The 23679-nt window shown below is 60.2% G+C and overlaps 2 protein-coding genes across 2 annotated transcripts; both read left to right on the plus strand.

The window, feature by feature from the left end:
• Positions 1-1295: 1295 nt before the first annotated feature.
• Positions 1296-9418, plus strand: LOC137771668 (protein AHNAK2-like; the record flags this gene model as incomplete). The annotated part of the gene is made up of 7 exons (XM_068559087.1): positions 1296-1467; positions 6217-6275; positions 6391-6489; positions 7254-7337; positions 8201-8351; positions 8661-8845; positions 9002-9418. Coding segments are annotated over exons 1-7 (1167 nt in total), but the record flags the coding sequence as incomplete, so codon positions are not given.
• Positions 9382-22448, plus strand: AHNAK2 (AHNAK nucleoprotein 2). The gene has a single exon (XM_068539522.1). The coding sequence runs from the start codon at positions 9509-9511 to the stop codon at positions 22052-22054; it is 12546 nt and encodes a 4181-aa protein (XP_068395623.1). The 5' UTR covers positions 9382-9508; the 3' UTR covers positions 22055-22448.
• The last annotated feature ends 1231 nt before the right edge of the window (positions 22449-23679 follow it).

Genomic DNA, 23679 nt, shown 5'->3' on the forward strand with positions numbered 1-23679 from the left:
GCACATCTCCTCGGCTCTGCCCCCTCCGTAGACTCACTTCCTGGAGGTCCCACCCCGGAATATTACAATTCCCGGGAGTGAAGCTTTTCAGCTGACGTGGTGCCAACCCCCCTCCCCCAAGTGCCCCGCTAGGTAGTGTTTGAGGCCATGGAAGAGTTAGGGTGAGGGGCTGGGGCCACAGCAGGGCCTTGAGCCTCGAGGAGGAGGGGGAAGGGCATTTGGCGAAGTACCAGGTGCCAGCAGCGGGATCTGCTGGGCCTGGCTCAGCATGTCACCTCCACATCCTTCTCTGTAAAGTGGGGCTTTGGTGACCTTATTTTATTAGTCATTATTCGAGGCGACTGCGGGGCCAAGGCCAGGCCAGGCAGGCTGTTGGGACACCTCCCATGCACTCGGGGTGGGGCCCCAGGACATGGGGACTCGCAGGCCAGTGCTCTGGGGGGTACTTGAGTGCCTCCTTTTCCCTCCCCAGGGGCATGTCTGAGGCTGGCAGGGCTGCTGGCGGCCTTGCCCCGTGGCAGGCAGGATTTCCTCCTTCCTGTTTGTGCATCTCTGGGCCAGGCTCCAGCCAGCCTGGGGTTCTGCCCTAAGGGTGCAGAGGGACCCTGAGCTTAAAACCACAGCCGGGCATCTTCCCAGCGGTCTGAACTTGGGCGAGGCCAGTCCCCGCCTCCCTGAGCCCCGCTTTTTGTTCCTACCTTGGGTGTAGGGCTCTTGCACCCAAGGGGGTGGCTGGGAGGGCAGGACTGGGCCGGGTGGGGGCCCAGAGGCAGGAGCGGTGGTCCAGCTGGAGCAGGGCTGGCTGAGCCTCCCCCGCCCCCAGGTTCCTGGCTGTTAACACCTTTCCTCACCCCTGCCCTGGAGCGGATCTGGGGGTATGGCTTCTCAGGGCCCGGGGGTCCCCGCCCGAATTCGGGGCCTTCCACCGCATCCCCCCTGGCACACAGCGCCCGGCCCAAGGCCCCGCTGGCTGGCCCGACCGCACACCCGCTCGGGGTCCCCTCCTCCAGCAGCCGCGGTCCAGAGCCTCCCCAGGTCTGGGCGGACCCGGACCGCCGCGCTCGCCCCCAGGGACACGCCTGCCTGCCCCGCGCGGAGGGCGGTCCGGGCCTTGTTTTGCTGTGACTCAGAGAAGGCTGCGGGGCTCAGGGGAGGCCGGGCTGCCTTTCTGGGCGCGTCCCCGCAGCTCCGCAGACCTCCCCGCCCCTCTGCCGGCTGCCGCAGCCCCGAGCCCAGGCCGGTGGGGACCCTCCGACGCCCCCAGCCGGGCACAGGGCGGGAGAGGCAGCCCCGCAATGACCGGTCCCGGGCTGGCCAGGGTGGGAGCGCGGCCACCCTGGACTCCGCCCGCCGCGTCTAGTCCCCGCGCCCCCCCGCGGGCTGAGCCACCTCGGGCCAGTGGCTTCCCCTCCCCCAGCCTCAGGTTCCTCGTCGCTCACCCACAGCGCGCCCACTTTGGGGATGGGGGTGAGGGTCTCGGCACAACTGGAAGGGAAACTGCGGCCGGAGAGTGGGGTCAGCTGCCCTTGCCCTTGGCTCCCGCGCAGGGCAGCGGGCTCGGTGGGGAACAGGCTCTGATCTCCACCGCTCCCGCGGGCGGGGCCTGAATCAGCCTGGGACTCGCTCCCCCCTCCCCGCCGCGCTCCCCCCCCACCCCGCCTCCTCCACAACCCCCTCTCCGCGCCACCCCCCCACTCGCTGCGGTCCCTCTGGGCTTCCGGGTGGGCAGAGTAGCCCTCTGACATCCATGGGGAAATCAAGGCTCAGAGAAGGGACAGGCTTGCTCAGGGTCACACGGCAAATTGGCCAGAGAGTAGCAGCCAAACCTGCACTCCCGCCAGGACTGGGCTTCCCCCGTGTGCTGCACGGGGACAGGGACGTGCCTGGTGCCCATGCCGGCTGCCCGGCCTGTGGGACAGGGATTCCCTCCCGGCTCTGAGCCCTGCTGGCTGCGGTGGGTTGGGAGTGGGCACCCGTGTCCCCTCCTCACCAGCAATGCAGTCACAGCCACAGTGGCTGAGGCTGAGCCCAGGGCCAGACCTAGTGTGAGATCCTGGGCTGCTTCTCCTGGAGTACTGAGTACAGTTCCGGGGGCGCTGGGCCTGGAGTTGCTTGTGGACCGGTTTTAAGGAAGGGCTTTGGTTGTTGAACCATCACAGGACTATTTACGTAGCCTGTTTCTCCTTGTGCGGTGCTTGCAGCGTTGTTTCTCTAGGAATATGTCCAATTCCTCTACATTTTCAGATTTTTTGGCATAAAGTTTATAATTTCCTCATTTCAATTTTATGTAGAATTTAAACATTTTGGGAGAAAGGTACAAATCATGTGTGTGTAGCTGGATGCATTTTCCCAAAGTGGACACACTGGTGGAACCAGTACCCCTTACCCCCACCAGAGGCCTCTCCCCCGCTGGTCTGCCCCCTCCCAGAGGACTTCCAACACCAGTGCATCTGTGAACCGCGTGCAGCGGGTTCTGTTTGAGCTCTTTATGTCTAGCTTTATTGCCGCACTAAGTTTGTGAAATTCCCCCACACTGTCTGTGGACGCAGTTCATCGGACAGAGACTCCCAAGTTTTTTTCATTCTACTGGTTTTTTTGGCGGTGCTGCACATCATGCGGGCTCTTACTTCCCGACCAGGGCTCGAACCCGTGTACCCTGCATTGGCAGACGGATTCTTAACCACTGCGCCACCAGGGAAGCCCCTAATTTAATAATTTTAACAATTAATCAGTTGTTTCCTTTAGGGCTAGTGTTGTCTGTGTCCTGGTTAAGAATTGTTTCCCTATCCCCAGTGTCATTTCTGTTTATCTTCTGGAAACTGTATCATTAAACTTTGGATCTGCAATCCACATGAAATTAATACTTCCTGGGTCTGACCTAGGGGTCGAGATCAATATTATTCCTTGTGAATTTCCAGTGGACCTCACACTGCTGACTGAAAAGATCATTACTTTCCCACAGCGCTATATCTGTATGAGTCTGGTTCCGGGACCTTTGTTTTGTGCCATTGGTTTTATTAATAATTTGCATTTCCCTGACGACTAAAGAAGTTGACCATCTTTTCCGTGCTTACTGGTACACCTTCTTTTGTGAAGTGTCTGTTTAAATCTTTTGCCCACTTTTAATTGAGGTTTTTTAGTTTTTGTCTTTTTCTGTTGATTTGCAGAAATTCTTCTGGATGCAAGTTCTTTGTCAGATATACTGAATTGCCTTTTCATTTTCTAAAGAATGTCTTTCAAGAGAAGTGTTTAATTATGATGAAATATGATTGATCAGATTTTCTTTTATGATTCACACCTTTTGTATCCTGCCTAAGAAAACACTGCCTCCCCCAAGGTGGTGAAGAATTTCTCCTCTGTTTTCTTCTAGAAGTTTTATAGTTTTAAGTTTTACATTTAGCTCTATGATTCATTTTGAGTTAATTTTTACATGTGCTATGTTGTAAGGGTCTAGGGTTTTTTTCCCCAAATAAATATCCACTTGTCCCAGCACCATTGTTGAAAAGACTCTTATTTTTCTATTGAAATAATTTGGCTGCTTTGTCAAAAATTAATTGATCTTACAAAGTGTGGGACTATTCTGGACTTTCTATTCGTTTTCACTGATATTTGTGGTTATACCGTACTGTCTTGATTCCGTTGAGAGGCAGAGAAAATACATAGTTGATCTGAAATGGTCTTAATTATTTTAAATTTACTGAGACATTTAAATGAGCCAGCATATGATCTATCTTGGTGAATGTCCCATGTGCACTTAAGACGAATGTGTACTCTGCTCTTGTCAGGAGGAGTGATCTGCACTGTGGTCTCATTGGTTGATGGGTGGATCACTGTTCTTACCTATTCTGTTTTGTAAGGTTATCGATTACTGAGAGGAATGTTACAATCTCTATTGTAATTATGGATTTGCCTTATTTGTCCTTTCATTTTTGCCAGCTTTCACTTCAGTGCTTTTAGCCTCTGTTATTAGGTATATACAGACTTCGGTTTGTTATTTTTCTTTATGAACTGTGCCCTTTATTATTATGAAATGATTAGTTTTTGCACTGTATGTATTTTTTCTTTCCTTTTCTTTTAACTTCTTTATATTTATAGTCCATTTCTCCTAGATAGCATGTAGTCAGGGTTTGCTTTTTAAATTTAATCTGATAATCTCTACCTTTTTGATTGGAATTTTAAGTCCTTTTATATTTAATGTATTGTCAAAATGGCTGGTTTAAATCCTACCATCTTGCTAACTGCTTTCTATTTTATTCCATCCATCCTTTGCTCCTCTTTCCCTGGTTCCTTATCTTGTTTTAGAATTAATTAAATGTATACACAGGTATATAATTACTTAATAACATACATTACATATATAAATATAAATTTTGTATTTATAAACTAATATAGATGTATACGTTATAATTAATTATATATTAAATTTATATATTAATGTAAATTATTTATATACATTATATATATGTATAAAAACAATGTGTATTTTTAGTATTGCATTTTATTTCCACTATTGGCTTATTAGCTACACATCTTTTTCATCTTTTTTTTTTTAATAAATTTATTTATTTTATTTATTTATTTTTGGCCACGTAGGGTCTTCATTGCTGCTCAGGGGCTTTCTCTAGTTGCGGCGAGCGGGGGCTACTCTCTTCATTGTGGTGCGTGGGCTTCTCATTGCAGTGTCTTCTCTTGTCGTGGAGCACGGGGTCTAGGCGCGCGGGCTTCAGTAGTTGTGGCACGTGGGCTCTAGAGCGCAGGCTCAGTAGTTGTGGCACATGGGCTTAGTTGCTCTGTGGCATGTGGGATCTTCCTGGGCCAGGGTTTGAACCTGTGTCCCCTGCATTGGCAGGCAGATTCTTAACCACTGTGCCACCAGGAAAGTCCCTATCTTGCCTTTATTTTTGAAGGACAGTTCGCTAGATATAGAATTCATGGTTAACAAAGTTTTTCTTTCAGCAATTTGAATATATTGTTCCACTTTTTTCTAGTTTCCGTGGTGTCGACTAGTAATTGTATTGCTGTACTATTAAATGTGATGGGCCACTTCTCTCTTGTTGCTTTCAAAATTTTCTCTTTCCCTTGAACATTTTGATGTGATTGTCTAGGTCTGGATCCCTTTGTGTTTATCCTACTGGGGTTTGTTGAGCTTCTGAGATCCGTAGATTGTTTTTAGCCATTATTCTTTCAAACATTTTTTCTGCCTCCCTCTCTCTCTCTCTCTCTCTCTCTCGTTTCCTTCTGAGACTTCAACTACACATATATTGGTGTTCTTAATGTCATCTCACAGATCTCTGAGGCTTTATTCATTTTCCTTCAATCCTTGTTCTTCAAATTGGTCAATTTCTATCAATCTACAGGTTTTTTGTTTTGTTTGGTCTTTTTTTTTTTTTTTTTCTGGCGCACTGTGTGTCTTGAGGGATCTTAGTTCCCCAACCAGGGATTGAACCTGCGCCCTGGCAGTGAAAGTGCCGAGTCCTAACCACTGGACCACCAGGGAATTCCCCTAATCTACAAGTTTTTTGCTTCCTTCCACTGGCATCTCAGCTCTGCTATTGAGTCCCTCTAGTAAACTTTCAACTTCAGAGTTTCCATTTGGCTTTTTTTTTTCTTTTTCTTAATATAATTTCTGTTTCTTTATGACATTCTTTCTTCATTGGGCCCTTGTCATCATATTTTTCATTAATTCTTTAAACATGGTCTCCTTCACTTTTTTGAATAAATTTATGAATGTTGCTTTGGAGTCTGTGCCAAATCCAACAGCTATGGACATTCAAAGAGTGTTTCCATTAACTGCTCTGTTCCTCAGTGTGGATCATACTTTCTTGTTTCTTTGCATGTCATGTAGTTTTCTGTTGAATGCTGGACATTATAGTTTATATATTATAGTAACTCTGGATTCTGACTCCCCGTCAGGGTTGTAGTTATTGTTTTATTTGTGTGTTTGTTTAGTAACTTTCTTTGACTAAATCTGCGAAGTCATCTACCTTGTCTGAGCCCGCCCCCCCATCCTGGCTCACTGCCATCACACCTGATCTCGCAGCCCCCCCGGCTCAGTGGCTGTGGGTCCTCCCCCGACCCCTGCATGTGCTCCCAGACCCAGTGTCCAGGGTTACACCACCGCTGCGGTATCCAGCCTCTCCTGGGCCCCTACCCCCAGCTCCACCCTCTGCTCTGCCCACCTGCAAGGATCCACTGACTCATCCTCTCCCTTTGCAGTGTCTGGCCGGCAGTTGCAGCCTGAGGAGCCAGATGCAGAAACCGAGGAGGACCACTGTGTAAGTGAGGTCCAGGGAGCATGTGTGCCCCATTCGTAGCCCCCACCCCCCTCCTTTCCTGGACTTGAGCAGAGCCCGAGTGGCTGAGGGTGACCTGATTCTCTCCTCCTGCCAGGTGACTGAAGGGTCTGTGGATGAGATCATTCGGCCCCGGCCACAGGGGTCCTCGCCTGTCTACGAGTACGTGACTGAGGGTGCCAGCTTCGGCCTCCCGGTAAGCCTGCTCTACAGACACCCACAGGCTTAGGGAAGGCTCAGGTGTGCGGCCACAGGTGACCACGCCTCCTGCGTCCCCCTGTGTGGGCAACTCACGCACGCACCTGTGCAGCCACACTGCCCTGCCACGGCGGTGTCCACTCGGCTGTCTTCTCTGACTCCTCGGTCCTTCACTGGAGCCCTCCCATCAGCTGGCCAGGAGACACTTGAGATGGCACACGTGTGTGTGTGGGGGGAACAGACCTTGTGCTCCTGTGTGCGACGGGGCACAGGATATGTGCACACACGTGCCCTCTCTGACGAGGAGACACAGACAGGGTCCTGAGGCCGCCTCTGGAGACACCTGGGGGAAAGCATGGACCAGGTGTGTTTACTAAAGGCCTCATTCTTTTTTCAGAATTGTTTACGTACTTACTTCTTTTGGCCATGCTGTGCGGCATGTGGGATCTTAGTTCCCTGACCAGGGATCGAACCCGCGGCCCCTGCAGTGGAAGCACAGAGTCCTAACCACTGGACGGCCAGGGAAGTCCCAAAGGCCTCATTCTTGTACTGTTTCTTTTTTGCCCCCTCTACTTGCGGACACGAGGACTGGGCCCTGTGGGACTCACCAAGGCCCAGAGTCACCTTCCCCCTGGAGGAACTCAGCTCCCCCTGCACACAGTGCACTCTGGGGGATCTAGCCCCTGAGCTGGGGCCTCCCCGAGTCCCTCCCGTCCCCTGGGCTGGGGCAGGTTGGTGACCCGCTGTCTGTCGCTGCTGCAGGAAGACACGCCAAGGAGGCGGAGGTCCTGGTGGAAGCGGGATTCGGGGGATTCGCAGACGCGTTCCAGGATGAGCCGTCTGGAGGTGGGTGTGCCGGGAGCTGATGTGGGGGGGCGGCCTGTCCACACGGGCTCCAGCGGGGGAAGCCAGGGCCAGAGCGAGAAGGCGAGGAGCCGGAAAGCTGGCAGCGTGCCCCTGTGCCCTGGGGAAGGGCGTGCCACCTCCCTCATCAGGCCTGGGGGTGGGTAGGGGCTCCAGAACACTGGTCCAGGCCTCCCCCAGACCCCTTTACTCTCATGGTGAAGGGCCCAGACTGCTGACCAGATGGACCTGGGTGCACGGACCTCAGTGTTCTCAGCTGTACAGTGGGTACGGCTGCTGCCTGCTGCATCCAAGGCCACGGAAGGGGCTGGGTTCTGTAGGCTCCCAGCCAGGAGGGTGCGCTGCCTGCTGTCATTGGCGGCCCTAGCAATTCTAACGCTCTCCCAGACCCAGAGGAGCTGTCGTGTCCGAGGTCAGGCTGGCCCTGCCGTTTCCGGTATTTTCCTCAGCATTTATGAGCCGCCTTGGTCTGAGCGCCGGCTGCCTTGTATGTGATGGGTGCTTGGAGTGAGTGTGCTGGTGAACCAGGAGCTGATAAAGGAACGCTTCGGCCACGTGCAAGCAGAAGACTCTCCCCTCTGCTTGCCAAGCCCCGCTGGGCCCGGATGGCCGGGGCCGGGCTGCTCCTGAGTCCTGGCAGGTGGGGACGGGGACAAGGGAGGCTGCTCCCAACTGAGGCGACTGCAGCTGGCTTCCCCCGGAGCCTGGACCCTGCGCCCGGGCTCAGCTGCCCAATGATGGGAGGACTCTGGGGTCCCTGGCCTCAGAGGAGGCAACCTCCCAGCACCCACGCCCACTATGGGATAGGCGTATGCTCACTAAGGCCTGATGTGCTTCCGCCCTAGTCCACGCAGGAGGCGACGGGTGGGACACTGAAGACCAAGGTGGAGGCCGGAGCCAGTGGCTACATTGTCACGGGCGGCGGGGACCAGGGGATCTTTGTCAAGCAAGTGCTGAAGGAGTCCTCAGCTGCCAAGCTCTTCAGCCTGCGAGAAGGTGCCATGGCCCCATCCCCATGTCCCCGTGGTCCCATCAGGATGGGGGGGGGCCTGAGGGGGACGAGCCACAGTGGACTCAGATGAGCCCCTAGAGACTGCTTAGCTGTGTCCAGGCTGGGGCCACTCGCTCTAACAGGTTTTCTGCTTGGAAATGGGGGCTCCTTCCCACCCGGGGCTCAAGAGGAGGAAGGGGCCGGGCAGCCCGAGCGGGGTCGCCTTCTCGGTCACGCACCTCTGTGGACCCCTCCCGCGAGGCCCGACGAGGTCCGGGACACTAAGGGGCGGGGGCCGCTCTGTCTTTGTCTAGGGGATCAGTTGCTCAGCACAACCATCTTCTTTGACGACATTAAATATGAAGATGCTCTGAAAATCCTTCAGTACTCAGAGCCTTACAAGGTTCAGTTCACAATCAAACGGAAACTTCCTGCCAGGGAGGACGAGGAGGGAGCTTCCGGCGGCGCTCAGCGTGGCTCAAGGGGCAGCAAGGAGCAGGTGAGTTTGCGTGGCCCCGCAAAGCTGGGCCCTGGCCGGGCTCCTGGTGCCCAGGCTGAGGCTGGGATGGGACCCCCACTGCCCGCTCCCATCCTCCGAGCCCCTGCCTCCGACTCCCTGTACGGGGGGCCAAAAGGTTCTCTCTCCCTGTTTCAGGACCAGGATATCGCCGACGGGTGCACGGAGACCCCCACGAAGACGCTGCCGGAGGACGGAGACCAGGAGAGGCTCATCTCCAAGCCCAGGGAGGGCAGAGGCAGGCAGCCCCAGAGGGAGCGGCTCTCCTGGCCCAAATTCCAAGCTCTGAAGAGCAAGCGTGGGCCAGGGCCCCGGAGGTCACACAGCTCTTCGGAGGCCTACGAGCGAGGGGACGTGCCTGACCTGCCCCCCACGAGCACAGACACGGAGGCCCAGCTCACGGAAGAGGAGCAGGTGCCGGAAGCAGGGCCGGGCAGCCAGCGGAAGAGAAGTTTCCCAAACCTGAGATTCCGGGTGGGCTCAGGGAAGGGGCTGTCGGGCAGGGGAGCCCACGGTGGGACAGTCCAGGCTGGGGTCCTGGTGAAGACGGGGCCCTGGGATGCCGGGCGCAAGGCCGCCAGGGCTGCCGCACATGGCGGGAGAGAGGACAGGACGGCAGGGGTGCCAGAGGAGGCCGAGCCCACCATGGAGCCCGGCCTCCCCAGTGAGGGAGCCCCGGGGGAAGGGGCCGGCCCAGCCCCAAGACAGAGCGGGGAGGGGGCCAGGGAAGGCACGCAGGCGCTGGAGATCGGCATTGCCAGACTGTCTCTGCAAGACTCAGCAGGCCCAGGCAGCCACCAAAACCACCAGCCAGAATTCCACGTCCGCATACCCATTTTAAAGCCACCCAAGTTTGGACTTTACAAAGAAGAAGTGCTCGAGAAAGAAGGGGCCACGACAGCTCTCCAGGGGGGACCATGGCAGAGAAGGGTCTCTGGTGAGGACGCGGAGGCCAAGGGGGAGGACGCAGGTGAAGCAGAAGCGCACAGACCCAGACAACCCCCAGTCCATCAGGATGCTCTGCCAGCACAAGCGGGAGGAGACACGGAGGATGATGCAGCCCGGAAGGGAGAAGAGGACAGCGAGGGGGGGGACCCACACACGGAGGAGAAGGAGGGGAAGACGAAAATGCTAAAGCTCAAGCTGCCCTCCTTTGGGTGGTCACCAGCAAAGGAGGCAAAAGGAGACAAAGTGACACAACTCCAGGAAATGGAGAAGGAAAAGGAAAGCAGCACCACAGTAGTAACATCAGAGACAGACATAAAAGGCAAATATGGACTAGAGACAGACAGCAAGTTCAAAATGCCCAAGTTCAGGATGCCGTCCTTTGGGGTGTCAGCACCCAGAAAGTCTGTCGAGGCCGCCGTGGAGGTGTCCGTGCCCAAGGCCCAGGCCGAGGTGACCCTACCCTCGGTGCAAGCCAACGTCAAGACCAGTGACCTCAGTATCAAGCTGCCCTCTGCCGAGCTGGAGGTCAAGGCCGCCGAGGTGGGCGTGAAGCTCCCAGAGGGCCACATTCCCAAAGCGGAGCCCAAGGAAGCGGCCGCGGGAATCGGACTCAAGGGCCACCTGCCGAAGATGCAGGTGCCCAGCATCAAGGTGCCCAAGGGGGACATCAAGGCACCCCAGGTAGACATCAAGGGGCCCAAAGTGGACCTGAAGGATGCCAAGGGCGAGGTGATGGCCCCCGAAGTGAAGGTATCACTGCCCAGCGTGAAGGTGGACACCCAGGCTGCGAGCACCAAGCTGGAGAGTGACATGTCCCTTGGGGAAAAGGAGGTGGCCGCCAGAGACAGCAAGTTCAAAATGCCCAAGTTCAAGATGCTGTCCTTTGGGGTGTCAGCGCCCAGCAAGTTCGACGAGGCCGCCATGGAGGTGTCCGTGCCCAAGGCCCAGGCCGAAGTGACCCTGCCCTCGGTGCAGGCCAACGTCAAGACCAGTGACTTCAGCATTGAGCTGCCCTCCGCCGAGCTGGAGGTCAAGGCCGCCGAGGAGGGTGTGAAGCTCCCAGAGGGCCACATTGCGGAAGCAGAATCCAAGGAAGTGGCAGCGGGAATTGGACTCAAGGGCCACCAGCCCAGGGTGCAGATGCCCAGCATCAAGGCCCCCCAGGTGGACATCAAGGGGCCCAAACTGGATTTGAAGGACACCAAGGGCGAGGTGACGGCCCCTGACATGGGGTTGTCACTGCCCAGCGTGGAGGTGGGCACCCAGTCCACAGGCACCAAGCTGGCGGGCGACGTGTCCCTTGGGGACAAGGAGGTGGCCGCCAGAGACAGCAAGTTCAAAATGCCCAAGTTCAAGATGCCGTCCTTTGGGGAGTCGGCGCCCAGCAAGTCCGTCAAGGCCGCCGTGGACGTGTCCGTGCCCAAGGCCCAGGCCGAAGTGACCCTGCCCTTGGTGCAGGCCGAAGTGACCCTGCCCTCGGTGCATGCCGACGTGAAGACCAGTGACCTCAGCATCGAGCTGCCCTCCGCCGAGCTGGAGGTCAAGGCCGCCGAGGTGGGCGTGAAGCTCCCCGAGGGCCACCATCCCGAAGCGGAGCCCAAGGAAGCGGCAGCGGGAATTGGACTCAAGAGCCACCTGCCCAAGGTGCAGATCCCCAGCATCAAGGTGCCCAAGGTGGACATCAAGGGGCCCAAACTGGACCTGAAGGACGACAAGGGCGAGGTGACAGCCCTTGACGTGGAGGTGTCACTGCCCAACGTGGAGGTGGACACCCAGGCCGCGGGCACCAAGCTGGCGGACGACGTGTCCATGGGGGACAAGGAGGTGGCCGCCAGAGACAGCAAGTTCAAAATGCCCAAGTTCAAGGTGCCGTCCTTCGGGGTGTCGGCGCCCAGCAAGTCCCTCAAGGCCTCTGTGGAGGTGTCCGTGCCCAAGGCCCAGGCCGAGGTGACCCTGCCCTCGGTGCAGGCCGACGTGAAGACCAGTGACCTCAACATCGAGCTGCCCTCCGCCGAGCTGGAGGTCAAGGCCGCCGAGGTGGGCATGAAACTCCCCGAGGGCCACCTTCCCGAAGCGGAGCCCAAGGAAGCGGCAGCGGGAATTGGACTCAAGGGCCACCTGCCCAAGGTGCAGATGCCCAGCATCAAGGTGCCCAAGGTGGACATCAAGGGGCCCAAACTGGACCTGAAGGACGACAAGGGTGAGGTGACAGCCCCTGACATGGAGATGTCGCTGCCCAGCATGAAGTTGGATACCCAGGCCGCGGGCAGCAAGTTGGAGGGCGACGTGTTCCTGGGGGACAAGGAGGTGGCCATCAGAGACAGCAAGTTCAAAATGCCCAAGTTCAAGATGCCATCCTTCGGGGTGTCGGTGCCCAGCAAGTCCGTGGAAGCCACCTTGGAGGTGTCCGTGCCCAAGGCCCAGGCCGAGGTGACCCTGCCCTCGGTGCAGGCCGACGTGAAGACCAGTGACCTCAGCATCAAGCTGCCCTCCGCCGAGCTGGAGGTGAAGGCCGCCGAGGTGGGCGTGAAACTCCCCGAGGGCCACCTTCCCGAAGTGGAGCCCAAGGAAGCGGCAGCGGGAATTGGACTCAAGGGCCACCTGCCCAAGGTGCAGATGCCCAGCATCAAGGTGCCCAAGGTGGACATCAAGGGGCCCAAACTGGACCTGAAGGACGCCAAGGGTGAGGTGACGGCCCCTGATGTGGAGATGTCACTGCCCAGCGTGGAGGTGGACACCCAGGTAGCGGGCTCCAAGCTGGTGTGCGACGTGTCCCTTAGGGGCAAGGAGGTGGCTGCCAGAGACAGCAAGTTCAAAATGCCCAAGTTCAAGATGCCGTCCTTCGGGGTGTCGGCACCCAGGAAGCCCGTCAAGGCCCCCGTGGAGGTGTCCGTGCCCAAGGCCCAGGCCGAGGTGACCCTGCCCTCGGTACAGGCCGACGGCAAGACCAGTGACCTCAGCATCGAGCTGCCCTCTGCCGAGCTGGAGGTCAAGGCGGCCGAGGTGGGTGTGAAGCTCCCAGAGGGCCACATTGCAGAAGCAGAACCCAAGGAAGCAGCAGCGGGAATTGGACTGAAGGGCCACCTGCCCAAGGTGCAGATGCCCAGCATGAAGGTGCCCAAGGTGGACATCAAGGGGCCCAAACTGGACCTGAAGGAGGCCAAGGGTGAGGTGACGGCCCCTGACGTGGAGATGTTGCTGCCCAGCGTGGAGGTGGACACCCAGGCCATGGGCAGCAAGCTGGAGGGCGACGTGTCCATGGGGGACAAGGAGGTGGCCGCCAGAGACAGCCAGTTCAAAATGCCCAAGTTCAAGATGCCGTCCTTCGGGGTGTCAGCGCCCAGCAAGTTCGTCGAGGCCGCCGTGGAGGTGTCCGTGCCCAAGGCCCAGGCCGAAGTGCCCAAGGCCCAGGCCGAAGTGACCCGGCCCTCTCTGCAGGCTGACGTGAAGACCAGTGACCTCAGCATCGAGCAGCCCTCCGCCGAGCTGGACGTCAAGGCTGCCGAGGTGGGCGTGAAGCTCCCGGAGGGCCATCTTCCCGAAGCGGAGCCCAAGGAAGCAGCAACGGGAATCGGGCTCAAGGGCCACCTGCCCAGGGTGCAGATGCCCAGCATCAAGGTGCCCAAGGTGGACATCAAGGCCCCCCAGGTGGACATCAAGGGGCCCAAAGTGCACCTGAAGGACGACAAGGGCGAGGTGACGGCCCCCGACATGGAGGTGTCACTGCCCAGCATGGAGGTGGACACCCAGGCTGCGGGCACCAAGCTGGAGGGCGACGTGTCCCTTGGGGACAAGGAGGTGGCCGCCAGAGACAGCAAGTTCAAAATGCCCAAGTTCAAGGTGCCGTCCTTTGGGGTGTCGGCGCCCAGGAAGTCCGTCGAGGCCGCTGTGGAGGTGTCTGTGCCCAAAGCCCAGGCCGAGGTGACCCTGCCCTCGGTGCAGGCCGACGTCAAGACCAGTGACTTCAGCATCGAGCTGCCCTCCGCTGAGCTGGAGGTCAAGGTCGCCGAGGTGGGCGTGAAACTCCCCGAGGGCCACCATCCCGAAGCGGAGCCCAAGGAAGCGGCAGCAGGAATTGGACTCAAAGGCCACCTGCCCAAGGTGCAAATGCCCAGCATTAAGGTGCCCAAGGTGGACATCAAAGGGCCCAAACTGGACCTGAAGGACACCAAGGGTGAGGTGACGGCCCCTGACGTGGAGATGTCGCTGCACAGCGTGGCGGTGGACACCCAGGCCGCAGGCAGCAAGCTGGAGGGCGACGTGTCCATGCGGGACAAGCAGGTGGCCGCCAGAGACAGCCAGTTCAAAATGCCCAAGTTCAAGATGCCGTCCTTCGGGGTGTCAGCGCCCAGCAAGTCCGTCGAGGCCGCCGTGGAGGTGTCCGTGCCCAAGGCCCAGGCCGAAGTGACCCGGCCCTCGGTGCAGGCCGACGTGAAGACCAGTGACCTCAGCATCGAGCAGCCCTCCGCCGAGCTGGACGTCAAGGCTGCCAAGGTGGGCGTGAAGCTCCCGGAGGGCCATCTTCCCGAAACGGAGCCCAAGGAAGCAGCAACGGGAATCGGGCTCAAGGGCCACCTGCCCAGGGTGCAGATGCCCAGCATCAAGGTGCCCAGGGTGGACATCAAGGCCCCCAAGGTGGACATCAAGGGGCCCAAACTGGACTTGAAGGACACCAAGGGCGAGGTGACGGCCCCCGATGTGGTGGTGTCACTGCCCAGCGTGGAGGTGGACACCCAGACCACGGGCACCAAGCTGGCGGGCGACATGTCCCTTGGGGACAAGGAGGTGGCTGCCAGAGACAGCAAGTTCAAAAGGCCCAAGTTCAAGATGCCGTCCTTTGGGGTGTCAGCGCCCAGCAAGTCAGTCAAGGCCACCGTGGAGGTGTCCGTGCCCAAGGCCCAGGCCGAAGTGACCCTGCCCTCGGTGCAGGCCGACAGCAAGACCAGTGACCTCAACATCGAGCTGCCCTCCGCCGAGCTGGAGGTCAAGGCCGCCGAGGAGGGCGTGAAGCTCCCAGAGGGCCACATTGCCGAGGCAGAGCCCAAGGAAGTGGCAGCGGGAATTGGACTGAAGGGTCACATGCCCAAGGTGCAGAAGCCCGGCATCAAGGTGCCCAAGGTGGACATCAAGGGGCCCAAACTAGACCTGAAGGAGGCCAAAGGTGAGGTGACAGCCCCCGACATGGAGGTGTCACTGCCCAGCGTGGAGGTGGACACCCAGGCTGCGGGCACCAAGCTGGAGGGCGACGTGTCCCTTGGGGACAAGGAGGTGGCCGCCAGAGACAGCAAGTTCAAAATGCCCAAGTTCAAGGTGCCGTCCTTTGGGGTGTCGGCGCCCAGAAAGTCCGTCGAGGCCTCTGTGGAGGTGTCTGTGCCCAAAGCCCAGGCCGAGGTGACCCTGCCCTCAGTGCAGGCCGACGTCAAGACCAGTGACTTCAGCATCGAGCTGCCCTCCGCTGAGCTGGAGGTCAAGGTCGCCGAGGTGGGCGTGAAACTCCCCAAGGGCCACCATCCCGAAGCGGAGCCCAAGGTAGCGGCAGCAGGAATTGGACTCAAAGGCCACCTGCCCAAGGTGCAAATGCCCAGCATCACGGTGCCCAAGGTGGACATCAAAGAGCCGAAACTGGACCTGAAGGACACCAAGGGTGAGGTGACGGCCCCTGACGTGGAGATGTCGCTGCCCAGCGTGGAGGTGGACACCCAGGCCACGGGCAGCAAGCTGGAGGGCGACGTGTTCCTGGGGGACAAGGAGGTGGCCGCCAGAGACAGCCAGTTCAAAATGCCCAAGTTCAAGATGCCGTCCTTCGGGGTGTCAGCGCCCAGCAAGTTCGTCGAGGCCGCCGTGGAGGTGTCCGTGCCCAAGGCCCAGGCCGAAGTGCCCAAGGCCCAGGCCGAAGTGACCCGGCCCTCTCTGCAGGCTGACGTGAAGACCAGTGACCTCAGCATCGAGCAGCCCTCCGCCGAGCTGGACGTCAAGGCTGCCGAGGTGGGCGTGAAGCTCCCGGAGGGCCATCTTCCCGAAGCGGAGCCCAAGGAAGCAGCAACGGGAATCGGGCTCAAGGGCCACCTGCCCAGGGTGCAGATGCCCAGCATCAAGGTGCCCAAGGTGGACATCAAGGCCCCCCAGGTGGACATCAAGGGGCCCAAAGTGCACCTGAAGGACGACAAGGGCGAGGTGACGGCCCCCGACATGGAGGTGTCACTGCCCAGCATGGAGGTGGACACCCAGGCTGCGGGCACCAAGCTGGAGGGCGACGTGTCCCTTGGGGACAAGGAGGTGGCCGCCAGAGACAGCAAGTTCAAAATGCCCAAGTTCAAGGTGCCGTCCTTTGGGGTGTCGGCGCCCAGGAAGTCCGTCGAGGCCGCTGTGGAGGTGTCTGTGCCCAAAGCCCAGGCCGAGGTGACCCTGCCCTCGGTGCAGGCCGACGTCAAGACCAGTGACTTCAGCATCGAGCTGCCCTCCGCTGAGCTGGAGGTCAAGGTCGCCGAGGTGGGCGTGAAACTCCCCGAGGGCCACCATCCCGAAGCGGAGCCCAAGGAAGCGGCAGCAGGAATTGGACTCAAAGGCCACCTGCCCAAGGTGCAAATGCCCAGCATTAAGGTGCCCAAGGTGGACATCAAAGGGCCCAAACTGGACCTGAAGGACACCAAGGGTGAGGTGACGGCCCCTGACGTGGAGATGTCGCTGCACAGCGTGGCGGTGGACACCCAGGCCGCAGGCAGCAAGCTGGAGGGCGACGTGTCCATGCGGGACAAGCAGGTGGCCGCCAGAGACAGCCAGTTCAAAATGCCCAAGTTCAAGATGCCGTCCTTCGGGGTGTCAGCGCCCAGCAAGTCCGTCGAGGCCGCCGTGGAGGTGTCCGTGCCCAAGGCCCAGGCCGAAGTGACCCGGCCCTCGGTGCAGGCCGACGTGAAGACCAGTGACCTCAGCATCGAGCAGCCCTCCGCCGAGCTGGACGTCAAGGCTGCCAAGGTGGGCGTGAAGCTCCCGGAGGGCCATCTTCCCGAAACGGAGCCCAAGGAAGCAGCAACGGGAATCGGGCTCAAGGGCCACCTGCCCAGGGTGCAGATGCCCAGCATCAAGGTGCCCAAGGTGGACATCAAGGCCCCCCAGGTGGACATCAAGGGGCCCAAAGTGGACTTGAAGGACGACAGGGGCGAGGTGACGGCCCCCGGCGTGGAGGTGTCACTGCCCAGCGTGGAGGTGGACACCCAGGCCGCGGGCACCAAGCTGGAGGGCGACGTGTCCCTTGGGGACAAGGAGGTGGCCGCCAGAGACAGCAAGTTCAAAATGCCCAAGTTCAAGGTGCCGTCCTTTGGGGTGTCGGCGCCCAGGAAGTCCGTCGAGGCCGCTGTGGAGGTGTCTGTGCCCAAAGCCCAGGCCGAGGTGACCCTGCCCTCGGTGCAGGCCGACGTCAAGACCAGTGACTTCAGCATCGAGCTGCCCTCCGCTGAGCTGGAGGTCAAGGTCGCCGAGGTGGGCGTGAAGCTCCCCGAGGGCCACCATCCCGAAGCGGAGCCCAAGGAAGCGGCAGCAGGAATTGGACTCAAAGGCCACCTGCCCAAGGTGCAAATGCCCAGCATCAAGGTGCCCAAGGTGGACATCAAGGGGCCCAAACTGGACCTGAGGGACGCCAAGGGTGAGGTGACGGCCCCTGACGTGGAGATGTCGCTGCCCAGCGTGGAGGTGGACACCCAGGCCGCGGGCAGCAAGCTGGAGGGCGACGTGTCCCTTGGGGACAAGGAGGTGGCCGCCAGAGACAGCCAGTTCAAAATGCCCAAGTTCAAGATGCCGTCCTTCGGGGTGTCAGCGCCCAGCAAGTCCGTCGAGGCCGCCGTGGAGGTGTCCGTGCCCAAGGCCCAGGCCGAAGTGACCCAGCCCTCTCTGCAGGCCGACGTGAAGACCAGTGACCTCAGCATCGAGCAGCCCTCCGCCGAGCTGGACGTCAAGGCTGCCGAGGTGGGCGTGAAGCTCCCGGAGGGCCACCTTCCCGAAGCGGAGCCCATGGAAGCGGCAGCGAGAATCGGACTCAAGGGCGATGTGCCCAAGGTGCAGATGCCCAGCATCAAGGTGCCCAAGGTGGACATCAAGGCCCCCCAGGTGGACATCAAGGGGCCCAAAGTGGACCTGAAGGACGACAAGGGCGAGGTGACGGCCCCCGGCGTGGAGGTGTCACTGCCCAGCGTGGAGGTGGACACCCAGGCTGCGGGCACCAAGCTGGAGGGCGACGTGTCCCTTGGGGACAAGGAGGTGGCCGCCAGAGACAGCAAGTTCAAAATGCCCAAGTTCAAGGTGCCGTCCTTTGGGGTGTCGGCGCCCAGGAAGTCCGTCGAGGCCGCTGTGGAGGTGTCTGTGCCCAAAGCCCAGGCCGAGGTGACCCTGCCCTCAGTGCAGGCCGACGTCAAGACCAGTGACTTCAGCATCGAGCTGCCCTCCGCTGAGCTGGAGGTCAAGGTCGCCGAGGTGGGCGTGAAACTCCCCGAGGGCCACCATCCCGAAGCGGAGCCCAAGGAAGCGGCAGCAGGAATTGGACTCAAAGGCCACCTGCCCAAGGTGCAAATGCCCAGCATCAAGGTGCCCAAGGTGGACATCAAAGAGCCGAAACTGGACCTGAAGGACACCAAGGGTGAGGTGACGGCCCCTGACGTGGAGATGTCGCTGCCCAGCGTGGAGGTGGACACCCAGGCCGTGGGCAGCAAGCTGGAGGGCGACGTGTCCCTTGGAGACAAAGACTTGGCCGCCAGAGTTAGAAACATTAAAATGGAAGGCGGAGGTAATATCCAAATCAAAAAATCACATTTTAAAATTCCCAAATTCTTCTCTTCATCTGGCAAATCCTTCAAAAGTTCTGCACCAGTAGATGTTAATTTTGGGGTTTCTCTGCCCCCAAGTACCTCTGTCACGTTCTCAGAATTTAGTGGTGGTGGATCTTTGACGCAGGATTCGGCCACCAGGGAGCCGTCCGTGCCTCTTCCCTGGTTGGGTTGGCCTGGTTTTTCTGGCAGCCTTGATCTCGGTGGTACCCATGCCGAGCCTGCCTCTCTGTCTCCTGCCGAGGGCATCATACTCACAAAATACCAGGTGACTCTCCCCGGAGCCGCCGTCCCCCCGGAGCTCCCTCTGGAAGCAGCCCCTTGTTCCCAGAACGATGCCCATCTTCCCAGCACAGAAAGTTCTGCCCGTCTCCCAACCCAGGAGAGAGTTGCAGTGTCCCAGACTGACCGTCCCGCAGGCCCTGTGGACCCCATGTTTCTTGCATCGTACGGTCGGGTGAGTTTTCCTAAGTTTCATCCACCAAAGTTCGGGTTTTCTGTCCCAGAAGCAGCCGATGCAGAGGTGGAGGCCGGTGCCGGGGATTGTGCCCCCTCTCTATCCACTACTGGCCCTGCCCGGGGCCTGGACTCCACAGCTGTGCCGCGCAGCGCGGGGCCGTCGGCAGTGGCTGCAGGTGAGACCCCAGCTAAAGATACTGAACGTGGAGGGAAAGACAGTCCCTTAAAAATGCCGTGGATCAAGCTTCCATCATTCATGTGGTCCCCAAAGAAGGGGACTGTGCCCCCAGGGGACCCTGAACGCAGCCTGGACTCCGCAGAGCTCGGCGTGGCTGTGGACACGGGTCCCAAGGGCATGCCCCCTGGGTGTCCTGTGTCTGCAGCGGAGGTGGCAGTGGACGCGCTTCCGGACAAGGACGGAGAGGGGAGAGGCATGAAGTCGCCTGGCTGCGCCGTGCTGGAACACGCGCCTCCCACAGCGCCCGCTCCAGAGGGAGGGCCCGGCCTGCCACGGGGAGACCCCGCTGCTCCACGCTCTAGGCCCCCGGCAGGCGGTGGCGCCCGTGCCACAGAGAGGGCTGGTGGTGCAGCTGGTGCTGGGGGCACCGGCACGGTGGTCGGCCCCCCAGAAGGAGCGGGCGCGGACCTCCGTCTGCCACAGGCCCCCGCTCCCCTTTTGGACTTTGCCAGACCCGACCTCAGACCCAGCAAGGCCAAGGTGGGGGTGAGCTCGTCTGCTGGTGGCCCTCCGTCTCTGGGACACAGCAGCCAAGGGCACGGGCTTCGGGACGGCTCGGCAAGCCAGCCTCTCGGCGAGGCGACGGCCCCCTCAGTAGGAGACCCCCAGCAGCCGTCCTGCAGCCCAGCAAATGTGGACGTTCCTGCGATGGAGACCGCGGCCTCGCCTGGGGGCTGGTTCAGGATGCCCGCGCTCCGCCTGCCCAGCATCCGGCGCCCCGCCAAGGAGAGGGGGGTGGCTGGGGCTCGGGGGGCGCCAGTGCCCGCGCCTGCCGCCAGCGCACTGAGGGAAGGAGAAAGGCCAGCTCCAGTCAAGGGTCAGGGGGTTCCTGGGTCAGAGGTGGAAGAAGCTATGTCCCTGCAGCCCCCAGAGGCAGGGGCAGACGAGGCAGCTGCGGAGCTCGCGTCCTACGCAGACGCACACATCCTAAAGAGAAACCTTGAGGAAAAAGGCTCAGAGCCGCACCTCTCTGCTGCAGGGGTGCCCGCTGCGGACCTTTCCCCTTCCGAGGTCAGGGTCCGTCCAGGCGAAGGCTCCCTGCCTCTTCAGATGCCCAGCGGCAGACTTTCAGGAACCCAGGCTCCACTGGGAGAAATGGGCACGGCTCCTGCTGCTGGGCCTGCAGGACTGGACCTTGCTGCGGGGGAGGGGAGGGCAGAGGAACGGTCCTCCCAGCCTGAAGGCCCCATTAAACTGAAGGCGTCCAGGACCGACGGGCCGTCCCAGGTTTCTGTCGTTAACATGGGTCAGCCCTGGGAAGGCTCCGTGGTAACTGTCAAACTGCCCAGGATAAGCGTGCCAAGGTTCGCCTTTCCCGACCCCAGCTCCGAGGCTGACATCTTTATCCCCGCTGTGACAGAAGTGCGGTGCCCAGGGAGCAGCCTTGCCCACGCCCTGCACGAGGAAAGCCCGGGAGTCTGGGGTGCCAGCATCCTGAAGGCAGGTGCTGGGACCCCCGGGGAGCAGCCCATGACCCTTGACTTCTCCCCGGAAGCTTCCCCCATTTCCAAGGTCAGAATGCGCACTCAGCACGCGCAGGGAGAGAGCCCCGAGGTCGCCGTCCACAGCAGGGTGACGGCAGAGTTGGCTGACCTCTCAGGACCCGAGGCTATTTCCACCCAGGTCGTGCGGCAATTGGAGATCCCCGCCTCCGAGATCCAAACGGCTTCTTATGGGTTCTCGTTGCTAAAGGTGAAGATGCCGGAGCCCCGCACGCAGGTGAGTGTCCGAGACTCCCGGCTGAGGGAGGGCCTGCAGGAGGCTTCCAAACAAGCTACCCCGGGAGCAGACCCCGCTTCTGGAGATCTGCAGCCGGACACCGGAGGACCGTTTGAAGTGATCTCGTCCAGTGTCAACGTGCCTGGACCGCCAACATTCACGCCCAAAGTGCACTCTGGCTACCAGGGTGCCGACAGCTGCTCGGACGACGAGGAGGCTGCAGAAATTCTCGAATCTCCCCCTGAAGACGAGAGCCGGGAGGCAGCTGCCTCCCTGGCAGAGGAAGGCAGGGCTCCAGAAGAGAAACCGGAGGGTAAAAGATCTTCCGGGCTGTTCAGGTTCTGGCTTCCGAGCACTGGGTTGTCTTCCTCTGCCGAAGAGACACGTGCTCATTCCAAAGATGAAGCCCGCTCGTCGGCTCCCGTCCAGACACAGGCTGGGGCACGGCCCGAGGCAGAGCCACCTAAGAAGCCCGAGAAGGCGGGCTGGTTCCGATTTCCCAAATTAGGGTTCTCCTCCTCTCACACCGAGAAAACCAAAAGCTCTGAAGACGAGGCAGCTCTGGCAGAGCAAAAACTCCAAGAACAAGCGGTCACGTTCTTCGATGCCCCAGAAAGCTTCTCCCCAGAGGACAAGGGGGCCGGGGAGCCGGTGGAGACTGCGGGCGCCAGGCCGGGCGCCAGAGCGGTGACCACGTCCACAGCAAGGACGGAGCTGGGCCTGCGGGAGCAGGACCCAGAGGGCGGGATGAACCTGCACCCGGGCCCACCACCAAGCGAGGACAGACGGACAGACGAAAGGAGGCCCTGCGAAGCCGCCACCGTGAGGGCGCGTGTGTCCACCTTGATTCACAGCACCGAGAGCGGAGCAGAGGTGCCTGAGTGCGGCGGGGCCCCACCCTCACACAGCCCTCCCAGAGCGGGGCCCCAAAAGTGCCGGCGCCCCAGAACCTCGGCGGCAGAGGCGGCGTCCGGACTCCCCACGAGGCCCTGCGCTCCTGAGGGTCCTCATTAGACACGCGTTCCCCGAGATCCCGGCCCGCGAGGCCCTTGCGAACACAGCTGCCGCTTGGAGAAGGGGCTGTGATGGCTGTGGGTGCAGAAGTCGTCTGGGATTCAGCTCCTGTCCTGCCGCTGCCTCCTGGTGGAGGTAGTGTCCCTGTTTCCGGCAGGGTCCGGCATATTCCAGGAAACCCCCTTCCCTGCTCGCTTAGAACCAGCTCACTCCGCTATCGGATGTCTCGCCGCGCGAGCTTTGGGACGCGTTGTGTGATGCACGCGCCCTGGGCTGGGGGCGGGCGAGCCAGCAGAGGCCGTTCAGACGGCCGTGAGTTCCCACGAGACGTCTGTGGGCGTCCGCTTGCCCGCCGGCACCCCCCCGCGTGCCCGGCCCCTCAGTGTACCCGCTGCCGCCAGGCTGCAGACGGGACCTGCTTGGCTGCTCCCTGGACCCTGGACGGGCAATAAAGGAAGTGCTGCTTCCCCAGTGACGACTGCGAGGTGTTTTGTTCCGCGTTGGAATTCAGCCCTGCTCTCCCCCCACGCGCTCCGTCCTAAACGCTCCTAGGTTGCTCTGGAAAGCAGAGTCAAGGGCGGCTCGCTCATCCGTCTGTCTGTCCAGACCCTCCTCTGAGCCAGCGGCTGCGAGAGACCAAGAGGAAGAAGGCGAGGGCCCAGGAGTCCACAGTGTGGCCAGGGACACAGACACACACCCCCACCCCCAGCTGGGAGGCAGCGCAAGGCGTGGGTGGTGGGCAGAGCAAGGACAGCACACAGAGGGGCCCTTGGCCTCGGGGGCGAGGGATGGGTAGCTGGGTCCTGGGCCACGATGGGGGCCCCTCTCAGAGGCTTCCTTTGCCGTGGTGGCCCTCCTCCCCAGGCAGCCCACGGGAAGCAGATTCAGAACAAGGTTGAAGGAGTTTCCTACAAACTTCCAGGGGTCAGATCTCCTCCCGGCTGCCTTCAGACGCCCCTCAGGGGCCCGTGGGCGTGAGGCGCTCGGAGGGGGAGCTGGAGCCTGGCCCACCTCCCTTCTGCTCAGAGAGGAGGGGCTGCCCTCACGGCTGAGGCTACAGGAAGAAGAGCAGGGCGGGGGCGGCGGCGGGGTGGGGGGGACGCTGGACCCAGAGGGCATCTTGCTGCTGCCAAGACTGCTCCCCCCAACCCCCCTCCCCGTGCTGCCCTGAGAGAGCCTGGGAGGCTGGGTCCTTCCCCCTGGCCACCGTGGGAAGTCCCATCTCCCGTGGCCAGCTGGGAAGGTCCCCCAAGGTAGGGGATGTGGAACCCTCTGGAAGGTGGTGCGGGGGGAGGGAAAGCTCAGTGGGGACTGGGTCCCGCAGTCAAGGAGGCTGCAGCAGCCTCTCGCAGCCCCAGCCTCGCCCTGCCCATCAGACCGACGTGGGGAGCACAGCCCCCTGGGAACACTGCGGTGGGGGTCCGCCTGGCTCCGTGGGTTTCATTCCTCTCCGAACCCAGAGTCAAGGCATGAGATATCGTAGCCTCGGTGCTGGAGGCTGAGCAGGCAGCTGTCAGCCCGTGGGGAGCCGCTGACAGCACAGGCCCTTCCACCTTCCATGTGGCCTCTGCTCTGTGTGACAACGTGCGTGAGCCACCTGCACTGTGCCAACATCACCGCAAATG

This window comes from Eschrichtius robustus, chromosome 1 (assembly GCF_028021215.1).
Source record: "Eschrichtius robustus isolate mEscRob2 chromosome 1, mEscRob2.pri, whole genome shotgun sequence".
NCBI lineage: Eukaryota > Metazoa > Chordata > Mammalia > Artiodactyla > Eschrichtiidae > Eschrichtius > Eschrichtius robustus.